At 37.0% G+C, this 24,701-nt stretch overlaps 1 protein-coding gene across 1 annotated transcript in view; it reads right to left on the reverse strand.

Moving 5' to 3' along the window:
• The window catches only part of CNTNAP2 (contactin associated protein 2), a 1,119,128-nt gene that overhangs the window by 434,298 nt on the left and 660,129 nt on the right, over positions 1-24,701 (reverse strand). Inside the window, exon 10 of the mRNA XM_069859729.1 lies at positions 12,198-12,369. Coding sequence (XP_069715830.1) covers positions 12,198-12,369 — 172 coding nt within the window. The remainder of the gene's footprint in view (positions 1-12,197; positions 12,370-24,701) is intronic.

Here is a 24,701-nt window from a genome sequence, read left to right on the forward strand (position 1 = left end):
TGTCTCCTTTTGTTAGACCACGGCAGTTCAGTTTAAATTCTTGATCCAAGTGTCCTCACAGGTAAAAGCTTTTAAATTCTAAGCACAATTACAAATACATAGAAGTTTTTTCATGTCTAGGCATTGACTTACATTTTGGGTTTGAAATCTCCTTTCCTTCACCTCAGTGGTAAAATGTTGCACTTAATTAGCACTGGAACACTGAGTTTCTTATTCATCAGCATTGTTTCTAAACCATGAATGTATAAATTGATTGATTCTTCTGCTGAAAGAAACACCAAAACTGTTGCTAATGTAAAATGCATAAGCAACATATATATGCTTTTAAGAATCAGTCAGGAGACAGTCAGTATGATATTCTGCCTCTCTTCCTTGCCATAAAGCTAACAACAAAACACCTACACAAGTTTCCTTTGGCTAGTTTACAGTAGTTTTTTGAATAGATATGCCAAATATGGCAAGATTGGGTGTGCAGTTAGTGTCAAGTTTGATAGGGTCCAACGTACAGCTTGTAGGCAGAAGCTGGCCTGTAAGATACTTCTGTAGGGCTTATACATTTTCCTGAGAGGAAAATTTATTATGCAACTAACAAGGGACAATGACATAAGCAATTAAAAAGGCCTGACCAGGCAGACACTTCTGTCTGAATGCAGAAGCACTCTAAGACAGAACTGAAATCTGCTGCTCCTACCACAATCAACTGAGGGAAAGTAGAAGATGAAGAGCCATGTATTCTACACCGCTACCTCTGCTGTCAGTCTGAATTTTGATCCTCAAACTGCTTCCCACCAGAGGTGTGTCTGAAGATCAGATATGGACCTTCACTTAAAGCACTTCAGCACACAGTGGGGAATACCTTCTAATATAGAAATCTAGCTTCTGATATAGAAATATATATATATATAGATTAAATATATATATATGGTGCATATATATATTATATATATATGATGTATATCTTCATATAAAGAAATCTCTTGTTTAGAGCTCTCATTATGTACATTACTTCACAGAGCTTTGTCAGAATATTAGAAATAGTCTGATTTACTTAGTCTCTCATAATAATACAATAAGTCATATTGCTGGTTCTTCAATATGTTATTCTAACTGGTTTAATTGTAAAGGTCTATTTCATTAGCACAAACCATAATGTCACTAGGCATGTTTTCAATAGTTTTTAATTATTGTGATGTTTTATAAGTAGTTTCCAAAGAACTTGGTCTTCTTATCAGAATTATGAGTTTTATGTAACAGAAATTGCATGAAATAAGTGCCAGTGAAAATTCTGTTGCACACATGAAGTATAGGATTGATGTAAAAACTCTGTTTCTGGGCAAAAAAAGATTGTAGCGATGGCTTTTTTTTGTTTTTGTTTTTTTTTTTTTTTGTGACACACACCTCGCGGGCAAAAACGTCTTAGAAACAGCAAATATCAAATATATTATTTTGCAGCTATAAATGAGGGATTGTTCCACTAAGCATTACTCTGAATTAACAGGTCTTGTAAATTTTTTTTTTAATTACTTACTTTTGAGATCATTCAGGTAAGACCCCTCCTTATGTTGCCTGCTGGCAAATCATTCTGGGTCCACCAACTAATCATATCATGTACCTAAAGTACTGTACAATGCTATTTACGCATTCTGTTGTTGGATAAAATACGTAAGCACTATTGGAAGCAGGGACTGCACATTAAGTTCTTCCCTAATTACTATGGATGTTCTCATTTGAGATATTTCTAGGCCCTAAATTTCTCCCTACAATCCTGTCAAGGCCTTGCTCAGTATTTTGGCAGTGATTAGTCCTACTCTTTGATGCTTATGTCTACCAACTTATGTTACACTGAATTCAAGTACTTCCCTCATGAGTACACATCCCATTCTCACAGGCAGAGCCACAAAGGTTAGCGAGCATTATCACATGTAGTTCTTGTAAAGAATCTAGTCTTTAGTCTTTCTCTAGCTGCATTTTCCTTAAAGGAAGTTGCTGTGATAAGCACAACAGAAATGCTGAGACCCTCGGACACGTTAATATTGATGGTTACAGAAAAGCATAAAACAGGTAAAGTGAACCTGTTCTGCTCAATGTGCTAAAAGCGAAATGGATTTGATCACATTTGTTTTATTATTATGTGGTACTCCATTGTTCTGTAAAAGATCTGTGAGATCAGTATCTGTGAGAAATATGAGATTGAACATGGAATAATACCTTTCTCAATGGACAGACAGTCATTTTTGAAAGAATCCAATCAGTATCAAAGACTTACTATCAGCAGAAATTCAGAAAAAAACATGAGCATTTCTTTTGAGAAAAGGAAGGTAAAGAGATACAGAGACAATATTAAGCCTAAAGCATATCTAGGCATTGTTGTTCCTGTTGTTATTATTCTTATTACTATTATTATGCCTACTACTACTATAAATTCCCAATGATTTCTTAGTAACACTCATTTTTCCAAGCCTTAAAGAGCAATCTGTATGTACGACAACACTACTTCCAGTCTATTAGACTTATAACTTATTACTTTAGACTCTCACCAGTATGAATATTCTGCATGAGCAGGTTCTGTATGGTTTTAAAATCATAACAACTCCCGAAAAAAAGAAGGTAAATCCAGCAGAACTCTACAGCAAGTCAATTTCTGCTAAAAGTGAAACCCCATTCACAAATGGCTAGCAGTCCTTAATTATAGCAGCTTTTTACGAAAGCAAAACTAGTTATCCTGGAGATTTTATTGCTTGCCTTTATGAACAAGCAATGGAATCAATGTTTTCCTAAGGCATTTGGTCAAAATTCTTACTACAGAAATCTATTGTCCGATTATGAAACGGTTTTAACAACACTTTGTAACAGATCAACTGGAAATTCCAGTAATCCAGTAGGAATGGCTGTCCTCCAATTTTAGATGCATATTTGTCGAATGAACTGATTGAATTTACTCACAGCTTGATACCTGATTACAAATTCAGAGCTTCAGTATTAAAACAGGTCATAATCATAGTTGTATTGCACCAAAAGAAATATCTACAACTGTTTGGCTTCTGGTCTTTGAAAAATATTTAAAGCATATGTCATAATTACTTACTAGTAGCATTGTCATATCTATCAAGTATTAGCCTATTAGTTATGGCATATAAACAAATAATAATAGCCATTGAGACAGTCTACTTGTGTGGATTGCGATTATCCATTTTCTTTAAACAGGAAAAAAAGTAGAAATAAGAATATTAATATCTTAGAGATCCATATTTAATATACATAAATGCAAGTGAGAGGATGATACAACTTCACTTTTGTTCAAAGGTTAAAAGCAATAGTAGTAACACAAACAATTCCTGAAACCATGAATCTTTGCATTGCTTAATATTTTGGTAAACTTTAACGTTGAGATGACAATCCATTTTTATTTTTCAGAATGATCATATAATGATGGCTTCATTAAGAAGCATAGAACTATTCATTGAGAAGAAAGATATCTTAATTATATACAAATAAGCAATCTCCATAACATACTAATCTTTTACAGTTATAAACTGATGAGAAGCACTAAGGGATGAACGACTTGAGAGAGTCATCAAAGCAGTTTGGCTTCAAAACTCAGCTGAGTAACCAGGGAGTTACTATTTCAGTGCTGTTGTTATGGGATAAGGTCAATATTTAGCATCTAGTCTTGTGAGAGTGTAAATTTCATGTCCAAGAGAGAGCTTTGTGGATGTTTGCTCAGTGCTCATGATTTCCTCACAGGATGAGAATAAAATAATTATTGAGCACAAATGTAATACAAGCCACACAGTCAAGCAAGTCCTGTCCTCTGAGCAAAACAATGAACTTAAGAGAAAACAAGAAATTAATTTTCACACAAAGATTTGGTCATGACTTTCATCAATTATGGATTATGCCATTTGGCTAAACTGATCCTATAACAGTGATGTGGTAGCAGACAACAGAAAAAGAGAAGTTCTGCCAAAATAGCTTGCAATGTTTTTCAAATAAGATTTTAGTGGTTTTCTGCTGTTGATCAACTTTTCTTAAAATCCTTGCCCTACTAATCTTACTAGAATTGTAAGTATAGGTAGGTGTCTGCCTCTGTGACAGTAACCTCTCTTCTCTCATATACTGAACATAAAAATTGGTAATGGAGAGCTCCCAACACATGGCTAGCCAATCCATTGATTCACAGTCATGCTGGCTGAAGCAGGTCATCAGATTTGAAGCTGCAAGGGTTAAAAAGTAAAATTTCCCCAGCCTTAGCTAAGGGTGAGATGGACAGGAGTTATTAAGAATAAAGAAGACTAAGAGAGTTTGACTGGTGGTCAATCACAAATGCCTGTTAATCACCTGGACGCTTTCCTATGTCAGCTCAGTAATTACAGTTGCCTATGATGAGTGTAGAACAGGATGTACAATTATGCACTTCCTTCAGGCATGAGAATTCAGTCTCCTTCTGTGGATAACTACCTAGAGACAGCTAGGAAGAACTGTTAGTTTTTGCTGATGATGCGGAAATTACTGATGACATCATTCAGACACAAAGGAACCATATTGTTCAGGATTTTTTAAGATCAATTAAAGAAATTATGAAAAAGAATTTTCTAGCCCACACTTGGTAATTAGTTTGCAAATCTGGTGCAATTAATGCAGAAAGCTGCCATACTATGTACATTAATTTAAACAATCTCAACATTTTGATGCACGCTCAGTGTCACAAGACAGGCCCTCACATGTGTCCAAATGTGGACCTGATGGATCAAGTAGGCAGAGCGAGGCTAGAGACAAATTTCCTTGCTGTGTGCATTCAGGAACAGCCCCCCTCCCCATGATTCCCATCCAGACTATTTCTTGCCAAGGGTCCAGGGGATGTGGTGTCACAGCTTAGCCTGGGGCCTTCAGTCCCTGCTTGAATGATGTTGTAGGTGTTCCCATCACCACCCCTTTCTCCTGGATGGCCCTGGGACCTAGACTGCAGAGACTCTATTGGATGGAGCCCTCTGACCTGGGTTGTAGCTTGTCATGGAGAACTCTAGGGATAACATAGCATAACAGTTTGGTTCTGTTCTGTTCTGTTCTGTTCTGTTCTATTCTATTCTATTCTATTCTATTCTATTCTATTCTATTCTATTCTATTCTATTCTATTCTAATTTGCCGTGCTCAATATGACTCAAATAACAATTAGACTGTTATTTGCCTGAAATGTCGGGGGTTTTCAGCTCCAAAAACACTTTCAAAGAAATAAATCAAGAAGTTACAAGCGGAAACAGGATTTGATGTCTCTGAATCTGATGCTCACAAGCTTTAACACAATGTAAACATGTAGCCAAGACCAGGCTGATGCATTTTTCAGTTTAGCTTGAAAAAACACCCTTGCAGTCTAGCAAAGAAGAGCCACAAAGACATGTAAGGTAGTAGCAGGAATACAGCCAAAGCAGTCCCTGTTTCCTAGAAGAGTGAGAACTTGAAGAATGAGCATTGGTACTGACCACACACCAAAGAAGAAGCAAGCAGAGGTGTGTGGTATTGTGGGGTATTTTCTGCAGTATCAATGACAAGCAGACTTTCTGGCTTCCCAACCTTGCTCTGCTGTGCTTCTTGGCCACTGATGCATGAAAATCGCTCTTGGGCCCGCCTAGTGCTTGTATTGCATGCCGAGAGAGCTGAAAAGTGGCAGCTCCAGATGGTGCAGCAAGCCTGGAGCCCTTCCAAGCAACAGCTGTCTTGCACAAGCACAAACCCCTGGAGAAATGGAGCCAAAATAATCACTTGTCAGGGCTCCTCAGGTCCATTTTGGCTGGGTCACTGCCTGCTGCTCCTGGTCCAGAAAGGTGGCACTTGCGCTCTGCATCCAGATGGAGGAAGCTTTCTTAGACTTACAGGGCAGGCCCATGGGAGGCCCCCATGGGTTGCTTCTATTATTTTTGTTCAAAGATTATCCCATACAGCTTTTGCGTCAGGGTCAGGAAGAAAAAAGGAGAAATCAACTTGAACAAGGCAACATTTTGAAACCATCACGCTTTTCATAGCTTCTTCCACAGAGTTAATACACCTTCCACAAACCAACAATGTATCATGTCCACCTGTCTGTCTGACTTACTTTAGAGCTAGCAACTGTTGGTCAACGATGTTTACTTCTGTTTCAAATTCCGTAAATTAACACTTTCTAGTGTTTAAGTAAGTAATGCTTTAATGTATACTGCTCATGTACCTTCAGAAGGAGCGCAATGGTGATGAATCCTACACATCTGAAAAAAATTTTTTTCCTAGCATTTCCTAGCTTTCCAAAATGATTAATGCAACAAACATTCTCTAAAATGACTCCCTTACTTACCACAGCAGCTGTGCCCTTCCTCTTCTTTGTCCATTTCAGACTTTATTTGATTAATCATTTTTTTACAAAGTATTCTGGCTATTTTAATCATAACATATGTCAAATATTTCCATGTGCAGCTTACATTAAATTCTTTTAGAATGATGTAGAATGGGCATTTTTTGTATTTCAAAAACTACTGTTACATTGAAGAAAATCCGATTTTCCTTTATTGTTGAACTCAAGAACATGGCACAACCCCAACTGATATACGTTTATGTCCCCCTTGCAAGATCAAAAAATGTAGGGTGATCTTACATAAAGAAGAATCCAGTGAAAAACAGTTTTTTGGGGAAAGTTTATAATAAAGTCTATGCTACTATCACCACACAACTGTATGTAATGGCTAAGTAAGGTTGATTTGAAGTGATAATACCAGCTCATAACAATTCAGTTGCCTAGCCTGCCTCCCCAAACGGTTATTTAAAAACTCTGTCTGCGGGAGCTCACTTCCAACTAATGACAGCTGGAAGGTCCAGTCAATTTACTATGGATACCAAAGTGCTGCACATAAATCTTAAATCAAGCAACTATTATTATTATTGGTATCTTATCTGTAAAAAACAGATATTTTGTTTCTCATTGGACTCACTCTTTGATGTGTTTTGCAAGTTATTCAAATTTTTCCAACTGTATGCAGGGGAGAAAGTTTGTGAATTCATGGGAAAAGTGTTTGATTTGTTAGTGTTTTTCAGGCCTCCTTTTTCTCCACCTTTAAAGTGTTTTCCCTTTTGTTCTAAAAGTGAGAGAATGAAGATTTTTTCATAAGTAAAACAAAACAAAACAAAACTCTTGCAGAAAACAAATATTTACTATGAAGAGAAAAGTAATTAAAACATTCCTATTTTTCGTCCAGGTCTATAGAGGTTATAACCTTCCAGCTGCCTATTGATCGGTGTTTAATAATATGGCAGTTGTCAGATTCTGGTATGTAGGGGACAAGCGCCACAGTATTAAAGCACTGTCACTGAATCTAAGCTATAACTTGTGTCTACAAAGTCACCTTTCTGGACTGAGATGGATTATGAACTAAATGCACTCATATCTCTCTTGTTGAAAGACAGCTTTCATCCTCATGTCCACAACAAATTTTGTATGATTCCAAAAAGAACTGGGGAGAGGACAGGGAGAAAGCACATGTAGAAAGTGTCTTCAAACCATGCAGCCAGGAATATTTGCAGGCTGAAGCCATGGAATGGCCTCAGCTCTTCCTCAGTCCTATTTAATTTCCTTGGTTTTGTGAATTTGTGTTGGGAACAACTCAACCGTAAGGCAGGTTTTGCTTCCTGTCTGGATATTGGTGTATCACCTGCTTCTTATGCAGAGTACTACATGAGGATGTCTGCCGCACCACTGAACTGGCAGAGGGAGAGAGAACAGAGAGGAATACCAGAAGCCTAAAGTGCTTGTAAAGGGCCAGAATAGAAAAATTTTAAGACTATTTGCAATGATGATTTTCAGTCCTTCGCTCAGTTACATTGTGGCCATTTTCATGCACAGATATGCTTGCTGTGTTTTGTTATGTAAATTAATTATTTCAAATTTTGATTGGCAATCACGTAGTCTAGAGAATGTGGCTGTATGGGATTAAAGTTGAACACTGGCAATCTGTCATACAGTGTGTATCACCACAGCAGGTGAGCAATAATCACCCAGAAATGTTCTGCTGCACGTATCTGATTACTTACATCAAGTCTTTAACATGAAATTATTATTGAAAATTGGCATCTTATTCATCTCACTGTGTTACAAAGGGAATCACATGGTTTACACAGTCACTGAACACTAGAAGCAGCTACAATGAATTTCTTCCTACTGCATTTTTTTCCCACATTTCTGTCATTTCATTTCTTATGGTACATAGAGATTTTTTTAAAAAAATGGCATGTTCTGCATAATCTACATCAATAAGGCTGAACACTATATTTTGAAATCATTTTTGTGTCTCCTTATTGTGTTTTTCTTATTAAAATCTGTAATTCTAGGCACAGAAAAAAATCAGGTGAGCTTTAGAATTCTCTGAGACTGTTATAATAATCCTTGTTCAATGTCCTGTGATAAAATCCTGAAGTACAACTGTACCATCTGGACTATAACAACAAGTTAGTTTGCTAATGATAAGTAAAGGAGGTGTACAGGGACCACTGCTGTCACAAGCAGCAGAGCATGTTGGTCACTGTGACAACAGTGCATCTTCCATTGCTAATACAATTAAAGCTAATTAAGATATGGAAACAGGGGTGATTACTTTTTTCAGTAGCTTTATAATTGCTATATATGTATATATACATGCATTAAATTATATGCATTTATACTATTCAGTCACTGGTAAAAAGAGAGTGTTCACTTTTAATAAGATTTCAACTCACAGCCTTTGCAGTAGCAAAATACTCAGGTGAGGAGGGGAAGACTAAAAATAAAACAACAGTGGTTCAACATTTGTATCTCTCCCAAGAACAACTGTAATACTCTAACGTTATTGACAGTTCTTCGAATACCTTAAAAAATACTGGAACTAAAATGCAGATATCGTTTCCATACAGGCTAAGTGTTTAGCTTGGCAGAACCTCACACTTTGGAACAAGTTACCTCCAGGCAGGTACAACATGAGAACTCGTTGCCCTCCGTACCTTTTGTCACGTTCTTAAAGAGAAAACAGTCTTCACCTTGCTATCCGCTCTGGCTAATGATGAAAAATGCCACCATTTACAACTTCATGTTTTCATTCCCCAACCAAATTGCTGAAGTCTACAGTAAGAATAATTCAATGTGACAGCTTATCTTTTTGCCCAGTGGGGGACTTCACTGAAGTGTGGCTATGAAAGCAATGAAAGCAATTTCCATGTTGATGATGACTGAAGCCTTTATGATTCAGAGCCAAACAAGTTAAAAAAGCCAGGAGGATCCTAGTATCATAGCCAAACACCCTCCCATTCTAAAGGAAATTAAATTAAGCTAATATATAACACACATTACTTGTATCCTTTAAAAGAAAGCCAAATATAAAAAGGTTATATATAGTGGCATATTATAACAGAAGTGCTTGTAAACTTTTATTTTCAGATGTTAATAAGATACCCATTAAAATCCAGTCAGATCTAAAGCCTGGAATTATTATTTCTTAGTCAAAGGGTTTGTTTCAAAGTGCAAACAACAAAGAAATAAACTTGAACACGGGAAAACAACAAACTAGATTATATCTCTATTCTTAGAAAAACAAAATGAATCCTAAGAAAATTCTGTGGGTATTATTTTAATTTCCTATGATTATACAATTGGTAAGCTGCTTGCAACACAATCTTTCAGTCCTTAGAAAGCATAAATGTAGGACATATATTTTTAATTTATATAATGAGGAGGATATTGGAGTCCAAGGTGCAGAAGAGAGGAACAGAGTGAGAATAAGTTTTCTTATATAAAGAAAACATATATACATACACATACATAAACCACTGTTATTTATACTCAATTAAATTATAAAAACAAATGTTATATATAAAAACTGTATAAAATATATCTAATATATAATACACTTGAAATATTTAAAGCATGATATTTTAATATAGAAGGAAACATTTTGTAGACTAGGTATGGCACATGGCATTATATGATAATATACAGAATACTTGAATAGGTATTATTATCTGTTATAAATAGAAATACCTTATAAATATGAAATTCTACATGAAGTTCACATCAAAAGCAAGCTAATTGACATAGGGGAAGCTTTAAGTACTATTTTTCAAAAATGCATTGTAAAGCTCTAACTCTAATTAACTTACATGGTAAATTATTTGCAACTACATTACAGTAACGTAAAAGCCTAATTCTGATTAATTTCGCTATGATGATGGAATTATTTTTAATAGATGGTGACATAAGTGGGATCAATAGAGGCTCACACATAAGCTTAGATTTATATACTGGGGAAAAAGCAGAGATTTAATTAGGTGTATATTCACATCCTTTCTTCCAAGCCAGTTAACATTTCCAATAATAAATATTCAAATAAAACTAACCTGTTCAAACTACCAAATCCTAACCACAGAACGCCTTTCTAATTTCACTTGTATACATAGGGCACAATTCTTCTCTACAACAGCAACTCTTCATTCCCTCTTTCCTCTAAGACCTCAACTCTCAACAGGGCCATGAGGAGCAGCAATCTAGACTGGCCCGACGTGCCAGTACAACATACTAGTACACCATCAAGAATGATTCTTAACACTGAAATTACTAAACTGGCATACTGGGTCTGGCTGGGATGAAGTTACTATGTTAACCTTCTTCATGGCAGCCCATATGGTGCTGTGCTTCCCAGTTGTGGCTAAACCAGTGTTGGTAACTCACCCTCTTTTGGCTGCTGCTGAACAGGGCCCACACAGCATCAAGGCTTTCTCTCTACACTTTCCCCCATGAAGCCCAGGAGGATAGGGGTAGGCAAGAGGTCAGGAGGGAACACAGCTGGGACAGGGGACCCAAACTTACTATAGACATATCCCATACTTTATAATGTCATGCTCAGCAATAAAAACTCAGGAAATGGAGGAGAAAAGGAGGGGGCATTTAGGGTAATAGAGCTTCTCATCCTAAACAGCCATTATACGTGCTGAGGCCCCCGTTCCCAGGAAGTGACTGGACATCTGCATGCTGATGCAAAGTAGTGAATGAATTGCTCTTTTTGCTTTTTTTATTAAACTGACACCTTAACCCATGAGTCTTTTCACCTCCCTTCTATTTCTCTCTCCATACCCCAAGAGAAGGAAATGGGCAAAAGGCAGGGCAGATGTTTGGCTGCTGGCCATGGTCAACTCACAACTCATTTAGTGCAAACTGATGTCTACATTTCATGAAGAGAAGGCATTTTGCAAGACTAAAGCAGTACACCATATTTCATTTTTTCACAGTAACATTTATCTCTTTGAGATTCTTTTATGTGAGAGCAGGAAATTAAAAGCACATGCATTTTTTTAACCATAACTATGCAGATCTTTGTTGATGATATCCAGAGTCACTCAGCCTGTGGAATGAGCATCTTGGATATAATCAAAACTCAACACGACATGGCCCTGACCAACATGATGTAGCTCTGAAGATGGCCTGTTGTTGAGTGTGGCTTGGAACACGTGAATGCCAGTGGTTGCTTGTTACCTGAAATATTATAGGGTTTTATGGTCTTGTAATCTTTGTTTCTTTCAAAGCAGAATTCTAAAAAGCCATTTTCTGTTTTTCAGCAGACTTAAAATGGGTTTAATATGTAAGCAATTTTCACGATAAGTGAAGTTACCTGCATTCACAAGCTGTTCTGTCCTTGTCTTTCCTAGTATTTTATTTTTTTTTGCTAACAAAGAAGAAACTATTAATCAGGAACAAGAGAAAAAAGTTTGAGCATTTATTACATGCATTGCTGTGCAAGCACATGGACCTATTTTAGTCCTCTGAGGAATTCAGTGAAGCCAGAAGGCACCGAAACCAGGAAACACAATTTCTAGTTGCAAAAAGATTTGTATGACAGCTAAGAAACAGACAAAATACATGACTTCTTGGTAGAGTTCCCTCTATTCAAGACAGCCATATTATGTACCTATGGGCAGAATTTTACTTATGAGAAATTTTCACCTCCTCCTCTGTCTTAGAGTGAGGAGGTTGAAAATATGCTTTCCACTGCACCCTGCACAATCACAACTTAAAGCCATCCTATCCATCATCTAAGCATGATTTCCCACTGCTTAAAATGTAGAACTGTCTTCACATGACCACTGGCAGTGTATATTTTCAGAATATGCAGGACATATATCAGTGCATCAGAGTACCTGTGATGTCTCCACAACTCACCTGTCAATAATGGCACACATGTCGATGGTGACATTGGCAAAGCTTCCCAGCTTGCCCTGCTCCACTGCATGCAAATCCACCAGCTGATCATCTACATGAATAAACTGCATGCATCCTTGAAATGAATGCTGAAATAGCGAGTGACTCGAGTCATTCGTCTGTATAGGAAACCCTGCAAATCATCAGAATAAAGAGCATTGTTAACTTTATATACTACTACTCAAGCCAGTATTTATTCACAGGAAAAACATATTTTTCAGATGAGGGAAGAAAAAGGCAAGGTAGAAAGGTAATATTATACAGTTATTAGATTACATTTCAATGTTATTGACTTAAATCATTTGCAACTACCTGCAAGATCTTATACAGTACAACTAATGATTGCTTCATTAACTTTTTATCAGCAAGATGGAAATCTTCTGCTACCTTTCTCCTCCCTCAGCCCTCTATTGCTGTTTCTCATTACTTCTCTCTTCATACAAAGATTGAGGGAATAGGAAAAAGATTAATCTTCTTGCTATTTTAGCTTCTGATTTTAGGAATCACATTCCCATTTCTCAGATTTTTCAGGAGAAAAAAATGAACTTCATGTATTTCATGACCTGAATTACCAGTTCATCTTTCTCTAGAACTAGGCTTCCTGGGAAATGAATACTTGTGCTGAAAACTTTCTGCAAGCTTAAAACTAGCCTTAAAATCTAATGTCCTGGAACACTTCTGAGGAATCTGAGGACATTCTGTAGTATTTTGATTTTTACTCTGAATACATTGGCTAAAAGGCAGGGAGACAGAGGTTGTTTGTATGTAATTGTTTAACTGAATGCCCTTCAGAAATGAATGTCAATTCACAAAAGAAAAAAATGTCCTCTATAAGACAGTGGAGGCCCTTGTTCACTACTTATAAATCTTTAACAATGAAGTCCCTGTAAAAGCTTCAGGAAAATAATTTAGAGAGAAACTGTTTAAGGAAGCAGGAAGACAGAGGGCCTAACAACAGTTTATAGGTGAGAAGGTAAAAAGTCTGAATAGTGCATAATGGTTTTGCAGATTTCGCCTAGGAAGTTGACTAGCTAGGCACTTCTTGACTGATAAGAGTTAAAAAAAAATCCCACACATTTGTTTTGGGAGCTAAGAGAGATTATATAGCTCCCATTCCTTCACTTTCCTACCCAAATTCTGATCCCCAGTGCCTTACTCCTTTCTTTAAGAGCATGAAAATAGCTCTTTGTGGAGACAGAATAACAGATTATCAAACTGATATTGTTTGAACAGCAGTAGGAAAAGTGAATGAACATCATTTTAAATTCCATTCTGAATACAGTTCATAATGTGCCACACAAATTGGCTAAAAGAGAGGGTATTGAAGAGGGTCAGAAACAAGCAATTGGAGCCTGAGGACAGATGCTGATAAATGTGGCTCCTATTACTAAAAAATCCTCAGATACACTTAAGTCTGCATCAAAATACAGTTAAGACCCATTTTAACAGAAAGGCTTTCCCAGAACCCTCATATGACCAGTAATGTTTCTAAGATTTTCTAAGGCAGTCTTGGTGATGAGCTAAAATTACTGCTGGTAACTCCTAAACTTCCCTGACACACTTCAGAAAGCACTCACTTCACTGGTGGAACCACAGAATTAACTAGGCATGTTTTAGGAAGTAAGCAACGACCACACTAAAAGTTAGCTCTGACAAGTATTTCAAGAAACTGAACAAAGGTTTGTCTTGAGGTCGTTATCGTCTTTGGAGCAAAATTGTGACACTATCACAGATTTCCATAAACTGCTATGGGAAACATAAATAACCCCTTACACTAATACACATCAGATGGAGAACAAAAAATTCCTAGCAATCCCCCAGTTGCCTAGCTAGTGCATAACCACCTCATCAGACCCACTGCACCTCACCAGAATTGTGCTAATGCTAGACTGTGGGAATTGTTATTTTGAATTGACAGAAAATTCAGGTTTTAAGGACAGGATTTGTATTCTCTTCTCACCATGTGCATTAGCTGGTGACTTATCTGATGAAAAGAGGATGAGGCTTTCAGAAACCTGCCTCCTACTTTTTCCAGTGACTGATTGAATTGATTCAGCTGAGGCTTTACAGACAATGCAACAGAGAGACAGAAAGTGTAAGTTCTCTGTCGTTTGGTGGACACAAGCACAATATTTGCACGTTCCTAACAGGTACTCTCTCAAGTTACACTTAAACAGCTCACTCTTTCAGTACAATTGTCCCTTTTTCAAACCCTCACTGAAACTACCCTAGAGCTCCTTCTCAGCAAGAACTCCAAACTAACAGCAAGCACTTGGTCATTTCAATCTTCAGTGCATTAGTGGAGCTGTGTAGGAAACTTGTGCACTATCTTCCAGTTCAAAGCATTCCCACAATTCCTTTGTTTTAAATATCAAATTCAAAGTTATCAAGACTAAAGTAAACTCTTAGTAACATTCATGTAAACCCAGCAAAGCCAAGGACATTATATGGATATACCTGAATAAAATGAAATATTATTCACGATCCTACAGGCATGAAGATCAAAAGTTAGAGCCAAATTCACTCTTCACATTAAGAAGAGTATGATACAAGTAAGTAAGCCACAAATGCATTATTAAATTCATCAATATATTCCAACAAATTGCTACCAACATTTGATAGCATTTGAGAACTAACCACAGTGACATTCCAGTACGTGATTCTCAGCTTCACAGCATCTGAAGTATCAGTTCTTGACCTACAACTGTATTAGCACACAGTTATAATTGGTCTCTGGGAGATGTTCTGCACACATTGCTACTGCTTGAGCCTGCAGGAAAGTGGCAGCCAGATTCCTCAGCCTGGGCAGAGGTCCCTGGGTCCCCAGGCTGGGCTAAAGTGGCTTGGGTAGGAGTGAGCGGTGTGCTGGAGTGGCTGGAGGTGGCGACCACTCCTAACCTAACTACATAAATCAAGCTTTCCTCTGTTACCCAAGAGATTGGTGTACACTGACTATTGGTCAGTTTGGGATTGTGAATTTTGCTACATCTGTCAATGGATGAAGGCTATAATTTGCTTACTTGTCTGGCTTTGTTTGCCCATCTTCTTCCTACTCCCTTTGCTGTTTCTGGTCATGTCAGGAACTGGAGGAGCAAGAGGTTTTATGCACTTGCACAGCAGCTTGCATAAATTGCCTGTGATGTTGACTGGGTGTCAAAGCATTTCAATTGTGTTATTACTGTAACTGATAGTTATGCAAAGAGATTATTTAAAAAAAACAATTCAGTACCCACAGGTAATAGAAAAATGGTGGTTTTTTTAAAATTATATGCTTCTCACAAACTAGCTTTCTCCAACACCAATTTTTTTATGATTTAAAATTGTTGCCATAGCTTAGAAAAACTCATACTGTTATGTAAAGAGTTTAGCACATGGAAAAGAAACTAGATAAGCCTTGTATATAATCCCTGTGTAGCTTTTGAACTATTAGGTATACAGGCTAATGCATACTAATTTTGGTGTGACTTGGACAATTTAGACAATTCCAGTCTGAGTTATCTGGGGCACAGCTTCAGCCACAAATATAAACCTTGAAATGACCTACTACCTTGTGGTTGTTATTTCAGTACACATGACAGTGCCTTTTCCTTATAGATTTCCATTACTGAGAGAAGATTCACTTCCTCATTGTTCTTACAGTGAAGGAAATTTTAACTAAATGAAGTTCTATAACCAAAGCTGACAGTAATGGTGTCATTAGAAAAGCTAAGTACTGGATGACCAGTTTGGACAGCACTGTATTTATCTTACTGCTGACAAGAAAATAAGTACTTTTTCAATATGATCATAAAATGCAGTTTGGGCTATTTATAGCAAAGTTCATGCTTATGATTACAAATGCACTTCAAAGTCAATTAGTGTCCCTTGCCCTGTAATTTCTACATCTTTCTGACTTTTTTCATACAAAATCAGAATCTTACCATTTTACTTTTCACATTTTAAGCTCAGAAAGAGACGAATTATCCTGCAGAGGTCAGACATAGGCTGAATCTGAACTTTCCCCAGGGTTCAAGGAAACCTGTTTCCAGGACTTCATTCTGATGCATCAAACATGGAAAAGCCAAAATTCTAGATCCAGATCCTAATGTTAATTCAAACTGGCAAGAAAAATTATAAAATCTACAGGTTTTAGTCATGCTGTTTTCTCTGGTAGAAGTCACTTTAATATAATCAAATAAACTATGATAGGTATAATAAAATACCTATGAAATAAAAAATAATATTTCTTTTCCAGTGTCAAGATCTATTATACCTCTCTTTCAGTCACCTGAACAAGGTTCTATCAAAGATGTTATAAGCTTCATCATATTTTTTTTTTGCCTTTTGTTTTATTTTTAAGTTAATGATGGCCTGGTGATTGTTTATGGATGATAGTTGGTATTTTACTTCTTTAAATGAAAAAAAACCACCTTGTTTTAGAAAAAACCCACCCTAATATCATAGAATCATAGAATAGTTAGGGTTGGAAGGGACCTTAAAGATCATCTAGTTCCAACCCCACCATCTTAGATGTCTAACTGATAGTTGCATGGGCAGCTGCAAAACCTTGTTATCAACAGAAAAAGTGACTGAACTCAAGTCTGACAACAATTTTTATTTGGACAGTATTTCAAGTAGGCATCCTGTATTCTTACTATGCAAAATCAGAGGAATCAAAGAAAATTCTTTAGTTGTCATGATAAAAGCACCACAGTACCGTTCAAGGGTCAGGTAAACTTCGTATTTTCTATACATGACATCCAGAGTTAAAAGATGAATGCACTCAAATTCAGTGGATAACAATGTACTTAGATTGAATATATAACTGATGTTTCATATGTTAATAAACAAGAAAAGATAGTAACAGAAAAGCTCAATACACCAACCCACCCAAATTCACTGTAGTATCTTTATGCTTGTTTCAGTCATACCAGAATGGGGCCCTTAGTGTGAAGTGGAACACAGGCAGTAACTCTGGAAAACTAGGAGTTTCCTGCTCCAAGAGCATGAAATGAACTAAAGTAAACAAAATATAGAATGGATAAACAGCATGGAACTTTTTTCTTTTCATTTCATTGCATCTCTGTAAGGCTACAGAAATGCTCAAAAAACCACACACACAGAGGTTCTAAGTATTTGAAAGAATACAGGAGGTTCAACTCCATTTATAATTCTGTATTAGGGAACATGAGGACTAGGGATGGGGTTTCCCAAGGCATTTGGATCCCATGTCTACCAGCTTTATGAACTGTCCTGAAAATAAACACTACTTTGGATCAAGTTTCCCAGCTTGGCAGTGTACAGAAAGGCAAACCAGAACGGGAAGTACAATTTTTCTCTGTATGCTTGCAGGGAAAGCCACCAACTTCTTGAATGAGTCATTTCCTAATAAATTAATCTTTGCTTTTGCCTTGTTTCATTTATGGAAACACAGAGGTTCAATGCAAGGTAGTGCATTGTATCTTAGCAAATGTAAATTACTAACCTGAAACCCCCAAGTGTGCCTATATACAGAGAGAAAAGCACACTCTGCTAATGGTAGAGCATAGAACAAGAGGATGTTGTACTTCTAGCACTCCTGGGGAACACATGAGCCCTCTAGGAAAATCAAGCTAGCATTAATGAAGTCTCTCGCGAACTTTGCAGAATCTTCTCTATATATGTCATTCATGTTATGATGAAAAAGTTTAATCAGATCTTGCAAGACTTGGCAGCATTTTCTACTAGGAGAGCGACTCCTGATTTGTTTTGTCTCCTCTGGAAATCTGGTCCTCAGCCAGAGCCTATTGACTAAAAGCATTTTATCCCCAGCTGTCTGCTTATTTATTGAAGCTAATTCTGGAAAAAACATTGAGATTTTTCAGTTTCTCTGTATACTATTATTCCTTAACCCTCAGTTAGATTTCACTTCAGTGTACTGACACAGATTCAGTACTTACTAGTTCTTTAAAAAGCATCTTCTAGGATCTCTCTACCTGAGGTACAAAAAATACCAATACAATACGACAGTTTTCCTTTGTCATGTGCGAGAGAAATTCTTCCTGGAGCACATCTAAGATATAGCTGCAGTAGTTTTAGGGTTATGTGACTTCACCTTAGATATAGGTCATATAGAGCATGATAGGCTATCTGAACATGTACTTATACTGGTATTGCTTATAAGCTTATTGAGGAAATAAACAGGAAAAGATACAACAATCTAGATAAGAAAAAGCTCAAATAATATTCAGATAATAACAGCTGAGCAGCTAGCCATGAACAGACTGTCTTCAAGCAACAATGCAACTTGCATAAACATTATTATACAAGATATTAAATGTCTAGGATGGTAGCCTAGAAAAAAAGTAGAGGCCATACAATTATGAAGGCACTGATAAAAGTAGAAAAAGGAGCTAGGCAGACTGTCTTTAACAGCACACAGGAAAATTACTGACAATAACAAGGGAAGCATAAGAATACACTATAACAGTCTCTTAGAATCATAGAATCATAGAATCATTAGGTTGGAAAGGACCCCCAGGATCATTGAGTCCAACCATTCCTATCAGTCACTAAGCCATGCCCCTCAGCACCTTATCCACCCATCCTTTAAACACCTCTAGGGAAGGTGACTCAACCACCTCCTTGGGCAGCCTCTGCCAGTGCCCAATGACCCTTTCCGTGAAAAATTTTTTCTCAATGTCCAGCCTGAACCTCTCTTGGCTGAGCTTGAGGCCATTCCCTCTTGTCCTGTTCCCTGTCACCTGGGAGAAGAGGCCAGCACCCTCCTCTCTACAACCTCCTTTCACGCAGTTGTAGAGAGCAATAAGGTCTCCCCTCAGCCTCCTCCAGGCTAAACAACCCCAGCTCTCTCAGCTGCTTCTTGTAAGACTTGTTCTCCAGTCCCTTCACCAGCTTCGTTGCTGAGCTGCAAGGATTTCCTTTTTGAAGAGCTCCCAGCCCTCGTGGGCTCCCTTGCCCTTAAGGACTGTTTCCCATGGAACTTTGCCAACCAGCTTTCCGAACAGTCTGATGTCTGCCCTCTGGAAGTTTAATGTGAGTGTTCTTCTAATACCCCTCTTCACCTCACCTAGAACTGAAAAAACTATCATCTTGTGATCGCTTTGTCCCAGGTGTCCTCCAACCACCACATCCCCCACAAGGTCTTCTCTGTTCACAAACAGCAGGTCCAGGAGAGCGCCTTCCCTTGTCGGCTCTTTCACCAGTTGTGTGAGGAAGTTGTCATCCATGCACTCCAGGAACCTCCTAGACTGCTTCCTTTCTGCTGTATTGTACTTCCAGCAGACACCTGGAAGACTGAAGTCTCCTATGAGGACAAGATGTAGCGATCTTGAGACTTCCCCCAGCTGTTTATAGAAGAGCTCATCAGCTGCTTCTTCTTGGCTGGGTGGTCTATAACAAATTGCCATCACAATATCTGCCTTCTTGTGGGCTCCTCTGATTTTAACCCACAGGAACTCAGTCCCATCATCACCATAATCGAGCTCAAGGGTATCAAAGCACTCTCTAACACAGAGGGCTACCCCGTCTCCTTTCCTACCCTTCCTGTCCCACCTGAAGAGTTTGTACCCCACCACAGCTGCACTCCAGTTATACGAGTCATCCCACCACGTTTCCGTGATGGCAATGACATCGTAGTCTCCTTGCCCTACAACAGCTTCCAGCTCCTCCTGCTTATTGCCCATACTGCACGCATTGGTGTAAATGCACTTCAGCTGGGCTGACGAACCTTCAGCCCTCATAAAGGAAACAGAGTTCATTCCCAATTGACTGGTCCTTGGAATAACTAATGCCAGAGTGCCAGTTTGATCCTTACCATCACCAGGCTTACATGCCCCTACTTGCGCTGCGGTGACATGCTGGTGGTCCTTGCCAGCACACCAACTTTCAGTCACTGGTGTTCCACTTCCAGGCTCACTCACGACTAGCCTGGTCTCGTTCCCCTACCCCTTCACATCTAGTTTAAAGCTCTATTTATGAGCTTAGCTAGATTTTTAGCAAGGACTTTAGCCCCCCTAGGAGAGAAACGTGCCCCATCCCTAGTAAAGGAAGCCCAGGGTTGCATGGGCCACCCCATAATCAAAGAACCCAAAGCCTCTCTCCTACATCAGGCTCAGAGCCAAGTATTAATTAATTGATTCCTTTTGACCTCTTGCTCCTCATTCCTTAGCATTGGAATGGAGCTAAACACTCCTTGTGCCCCAGAGCCCTCCATCGTTCTTGCCTTTCCCCTTCACAAAAAAAAGACAGCTGCTCTTGAGGACAAAAACAAAGAGGAAAGCTGTTCTTTTTCCTTTTGTTTCTGTTTTTTTTTTCTTTTTTTAACTTGACATAATTATAAACATTATACCTCTCGTATTTTCATCTTCAGCAAAACAAACAGACCACGTTATTCCTAAGTAAAGGGAATGTCTGACAGGTTGTGCCCAGGCTCACTTAAGATGAAATATGTATATAGCCCTCCTCTGTTTTCAGATCACATACCACCTGGACTACACTTTAAAAAAAAAATGCTACTGGAAGCAAATCTTACTAATTAGCACAAGCATGATTCTCATTCACAGTGAATTATTTCAGTCTTAATAAATACCACAAGACATGTCCTAAATACCAATATCTGTTTAAATAGCTAAACTTCATACCCTAGTTCAGATAATACTGCAAAGGAAAAGAAATAATTCCTGACAATATAAAGACTTCTATATTCAGAAAAGAAACTACTTATTAGTATTCTCAGACCAAATCTTCAATCAACAAAGTCCTGTTACAAACCAAGTACAACAGTAGTCTATAAGAAATTTGCTGCTGCAGACTTGGCTTCCCTAAAAGCAATACTAGACATTAAAAATCCAAGAATATACCTATAGACATTAAAATTTGTAAGTGGTGGAAGAGAACAAATAGAATTATGGCATGGGACTGGTTTTACTGATTTTGTCTTTAGACAGGGGGAAGATGAGTTTGATGTCTCTTCCAGCTCCATGACTACAAGAAATATAATGACTTCTCACCATTTGCCACTCTCCCTGAAGTTCTGTAGGTTGGATAAATGTTTATCCAGATATTTGAGAGCTGAAATAAAATATTCTTTGTTGGGAAAAAGCAATGAAAAAGCAATGAAATCTTACTGCCAGGGAATGGAAGCCTCTTAAAAGAAGGAGCATATGGGATAAAATTAGGTAAAACAGTCTTAATATACAAATAAATGCTAAAATTGATACTTGTACATATCACAATACAAATAATTCAGGTATTATCTACTCAATGCACAGATAACTTTCCATCTTTCATTTAGCACACTGATCTACTTCTCATGCATAGTGGGTGGCTCATTTGTACGTATTGTTGGTTTAACAATGCCAGTATTTGCACAAACCTGTTAAAAAAAATACTAGAAACTGAATTCATTATTTTTATATGTTGCATTTCAAGAGAATCAGAAATTTACTGATACAAGAAATGAATGTTTCTTTTCACAGATTAATAGCAAAACTGGAACCTCTTGCTATTCTGATGTTTGAGAAGTCCACGAACAGCAAGAGTTAATTTATTTTCTTGCAATAAACGTATTCCGAAGTCCTTATTGCAACTAGACTTTGTGTAAATGCTTGGTAATTCATATCATAAAAGCAGCTTATTTTATGCTGAAATGGAAGCAGCATCTCTGTTTGATGGAAAATATGCATTATATAAACAAGAGCTCCACTGAGGAAAGTCAGCTTTTTAAAGTGGCTAGAGGTTCCTTCTTTCGCATTTTCTTCAGAAACACTTGATTTTGCAGTTGTGAAATACTTCCAATTCCTGCCTACTTTAATGGAGTTTGAGAGTAGTCAGCCACTCAAGTCATAAATGAAGAGTGCACAGGAAATGTACAATAAAAAGACTAACAACTGCTTTAAAATAAAAGAGAAAATCTTAGATGCATTTTAATCCTTTACTTAGAAACCATCAGTCGTCAAAATAAATCAGGACACTGATGGTTTAATAAAGTTAATATAAATAACAAAATGAAATTGGCAGAAATAGAAATGTTGTTTGAAAAGCAGTTCACTGAAGAAGAATTTAAGCACAGTTTTATGCTCTGGTGTGTCTTAGTACATAGAAAATCCTATTTCCTAGCAGAGGAACAGTTAAACAAATTCATAAAGCATTTTGGGTACCAGCTGACAAATTAAAAACAATAATAATGTCTTCTGCTGTTTTTAAGTTAAGCTTTTATTACCCTTATAAGTGCATACTCATGAAAAATATGGTGCATACATGGCTGAAACCCTAAAATATGTGATCAGCAATAACTCGCTTTTGAAATAAACTCAAAAGATGTTCTGATCTTCCTGTTTAGACAAAATCCCCCTCCAAATGAGCAATAGCGACAAGTTTCAGTCATCACTTTTCTGACATGGAGAGATGCAGTAAGAATGATTGCTATTACCAGTCTTTGCTAATTTAAGTTAATCTAACACTTTACTGCAATTTCTGTATTATTTTATTGGATATGATGGAAAATACAGAAAGCCACATAATGATCAAATTGCAGCAGAGCTGTACATTACACTACCCATGTAATACATGCTATTCATAGGCTTTCTATTTTATAACAAAGAGAATAAATGTAAACTAGATTTTCAAAGTTACTGCTACTTCAATTCTAACAAAAATCCCCCATGAAGATAAAAAAGGTCTAGAGACTGCTGGAAATAAATACACTTAGGGGGATATAAACAGCATAATATAATCATTATTTACTGCCTTTAAGAGATGTACATTGGGGAGATTACACTGCTGGTATTAATTGTATAATTTTATTTGCTGCCTCTACATCCACTTACTTTGTGGTTTTATATACTGCAATGTTCAGGCTAGAGTATCACTATGGTGAATTTACTTCAGTTGAAAACAGCAGTATAGAACTCATTGGACCAATTCAGCTACAGATTCATGTGACTTACTTCCACCAGTTTCCACCTAAGAGATTTATATTTTAATCAACCATATTTTTGTTTCACTCCAGTTACTTAGTATTGAGTAGCTAACCACCCAAGCAAAGTCACTATGAAGTAGTTTTGTATGACCACAATGCATCACTTTGTGGTGAACTGTACAAGTTTAGAACTGAGTTATGGTTTAGGTAGCTTAAACACACTATTTCTAATTTCTTCCTCTTCACTGCATGTTTTTCCAGTATTCCAAATTTTCTCACTTAGCTCCTAATACCCTGTATCAGAACAAGCACCCTAGAGACTTACAAAGAAACAGAACTATATCTTGGTTTCAAAGACTTTGTTGGATCTTTGTTACTAACAAATGCTTCTACATATTTAAAACTCAAAAAGTGATCTTACTTAAAGTGCATTCACATATTCAGTACATCTCAAATAACACTGCTGATGCTGTTGTTAGCAGTAACTTCTGGGCTTTCGACACATTAAATTTATTTTTCAGACTTCCAAAGCACCCTTAAGCGTATTAGTCGCTGGTGATAAGTATTATCACCATACAGATTGTTTCTATAGGTTAAAACTAAGGATGTCCATTAAATGTACCAGGTGAATTTAACAATATTAGCAACATTGTTGCCTTTTAACAGGCAAACTGAAAAAAAAATTAATTGGATATTTGAAGAGCTATTTTAATAATTTTCATATTTTGCAAAGCTTATGTTTTCCTTGATTAACCATAGGTTTTTTCTTAAATTGACATAAAATAGTATTATCCAAGCAATGAAATTGTGAACATTAAGTTCTGTAGGTAGAAACAGTCACTACATTCATATGTTCTCCTTATTAGAAATTTATGCAAAAAACACATAGTAAGTAATTTTTAAATCCTGTGGAACTATAGAACTGATCAACAATATTTTACCTATTCTCTTACATTTTCAGCTCATATTAACTCTAAAGATATGCGATTCATAAATATGTACCCAGGTACTTTTCTTATTAGTTGCATATTTTACTATGTATTAGATGAAGGCAACCTGAAAGAAAGGCACGATAAAGACAGAAAATTACATAGCCATTTTGATACTTTAGAAGTAAATATGGCAATGTGATTAGTAGTCCCTCCATTTTTTTGACAGATTAACTATGCCACTTGCTTATCTTGCGATACATTTATAAAGTGTTCAAATCACCCATTGGGCACACTGGATAGTTTAACAACAAAGCATTATGCATCTTTTACTCAGTGCATTTATGCAATGTTTAGCTTTCTTATTTCCATATAGAAACACAAATATAGAAATAGAACACCAGTAGGTTGTCTTTCCAAATTTAAAAAGAAATAATAAATAATCTCTACAGTGTAAACATACAAATTTTCTCCTTTCTGAAACTGGCCTAATTTATCTGTAGCCCACAATTTGTATCTGCAGTTCTAATTAAAAGTTTGCAATTCCTAACATTTTTATAAGTGGAAGACGCTTACATAGCAGTATATAGGCAACCTGTACTAATATTAGAAAGAAATTAATATAATAAATCAGTC

Source organism: Phaenicophaeus curvirostris, chromosome 6 (genome assembly GCF_032191515.1).
Source record: "Phaenicophaeus curvirostris isolate KB17595 chromosome 6, BPBGC_Pcur_1.0, whole genome shotgun sequence".
Lineage (NCBI taxonomy): Eukaryota > Metazoa > Chordata > Aves > Cuculiformes > Cuculidae > Phaenicophaeus > Phaenicophaeus curvirostris.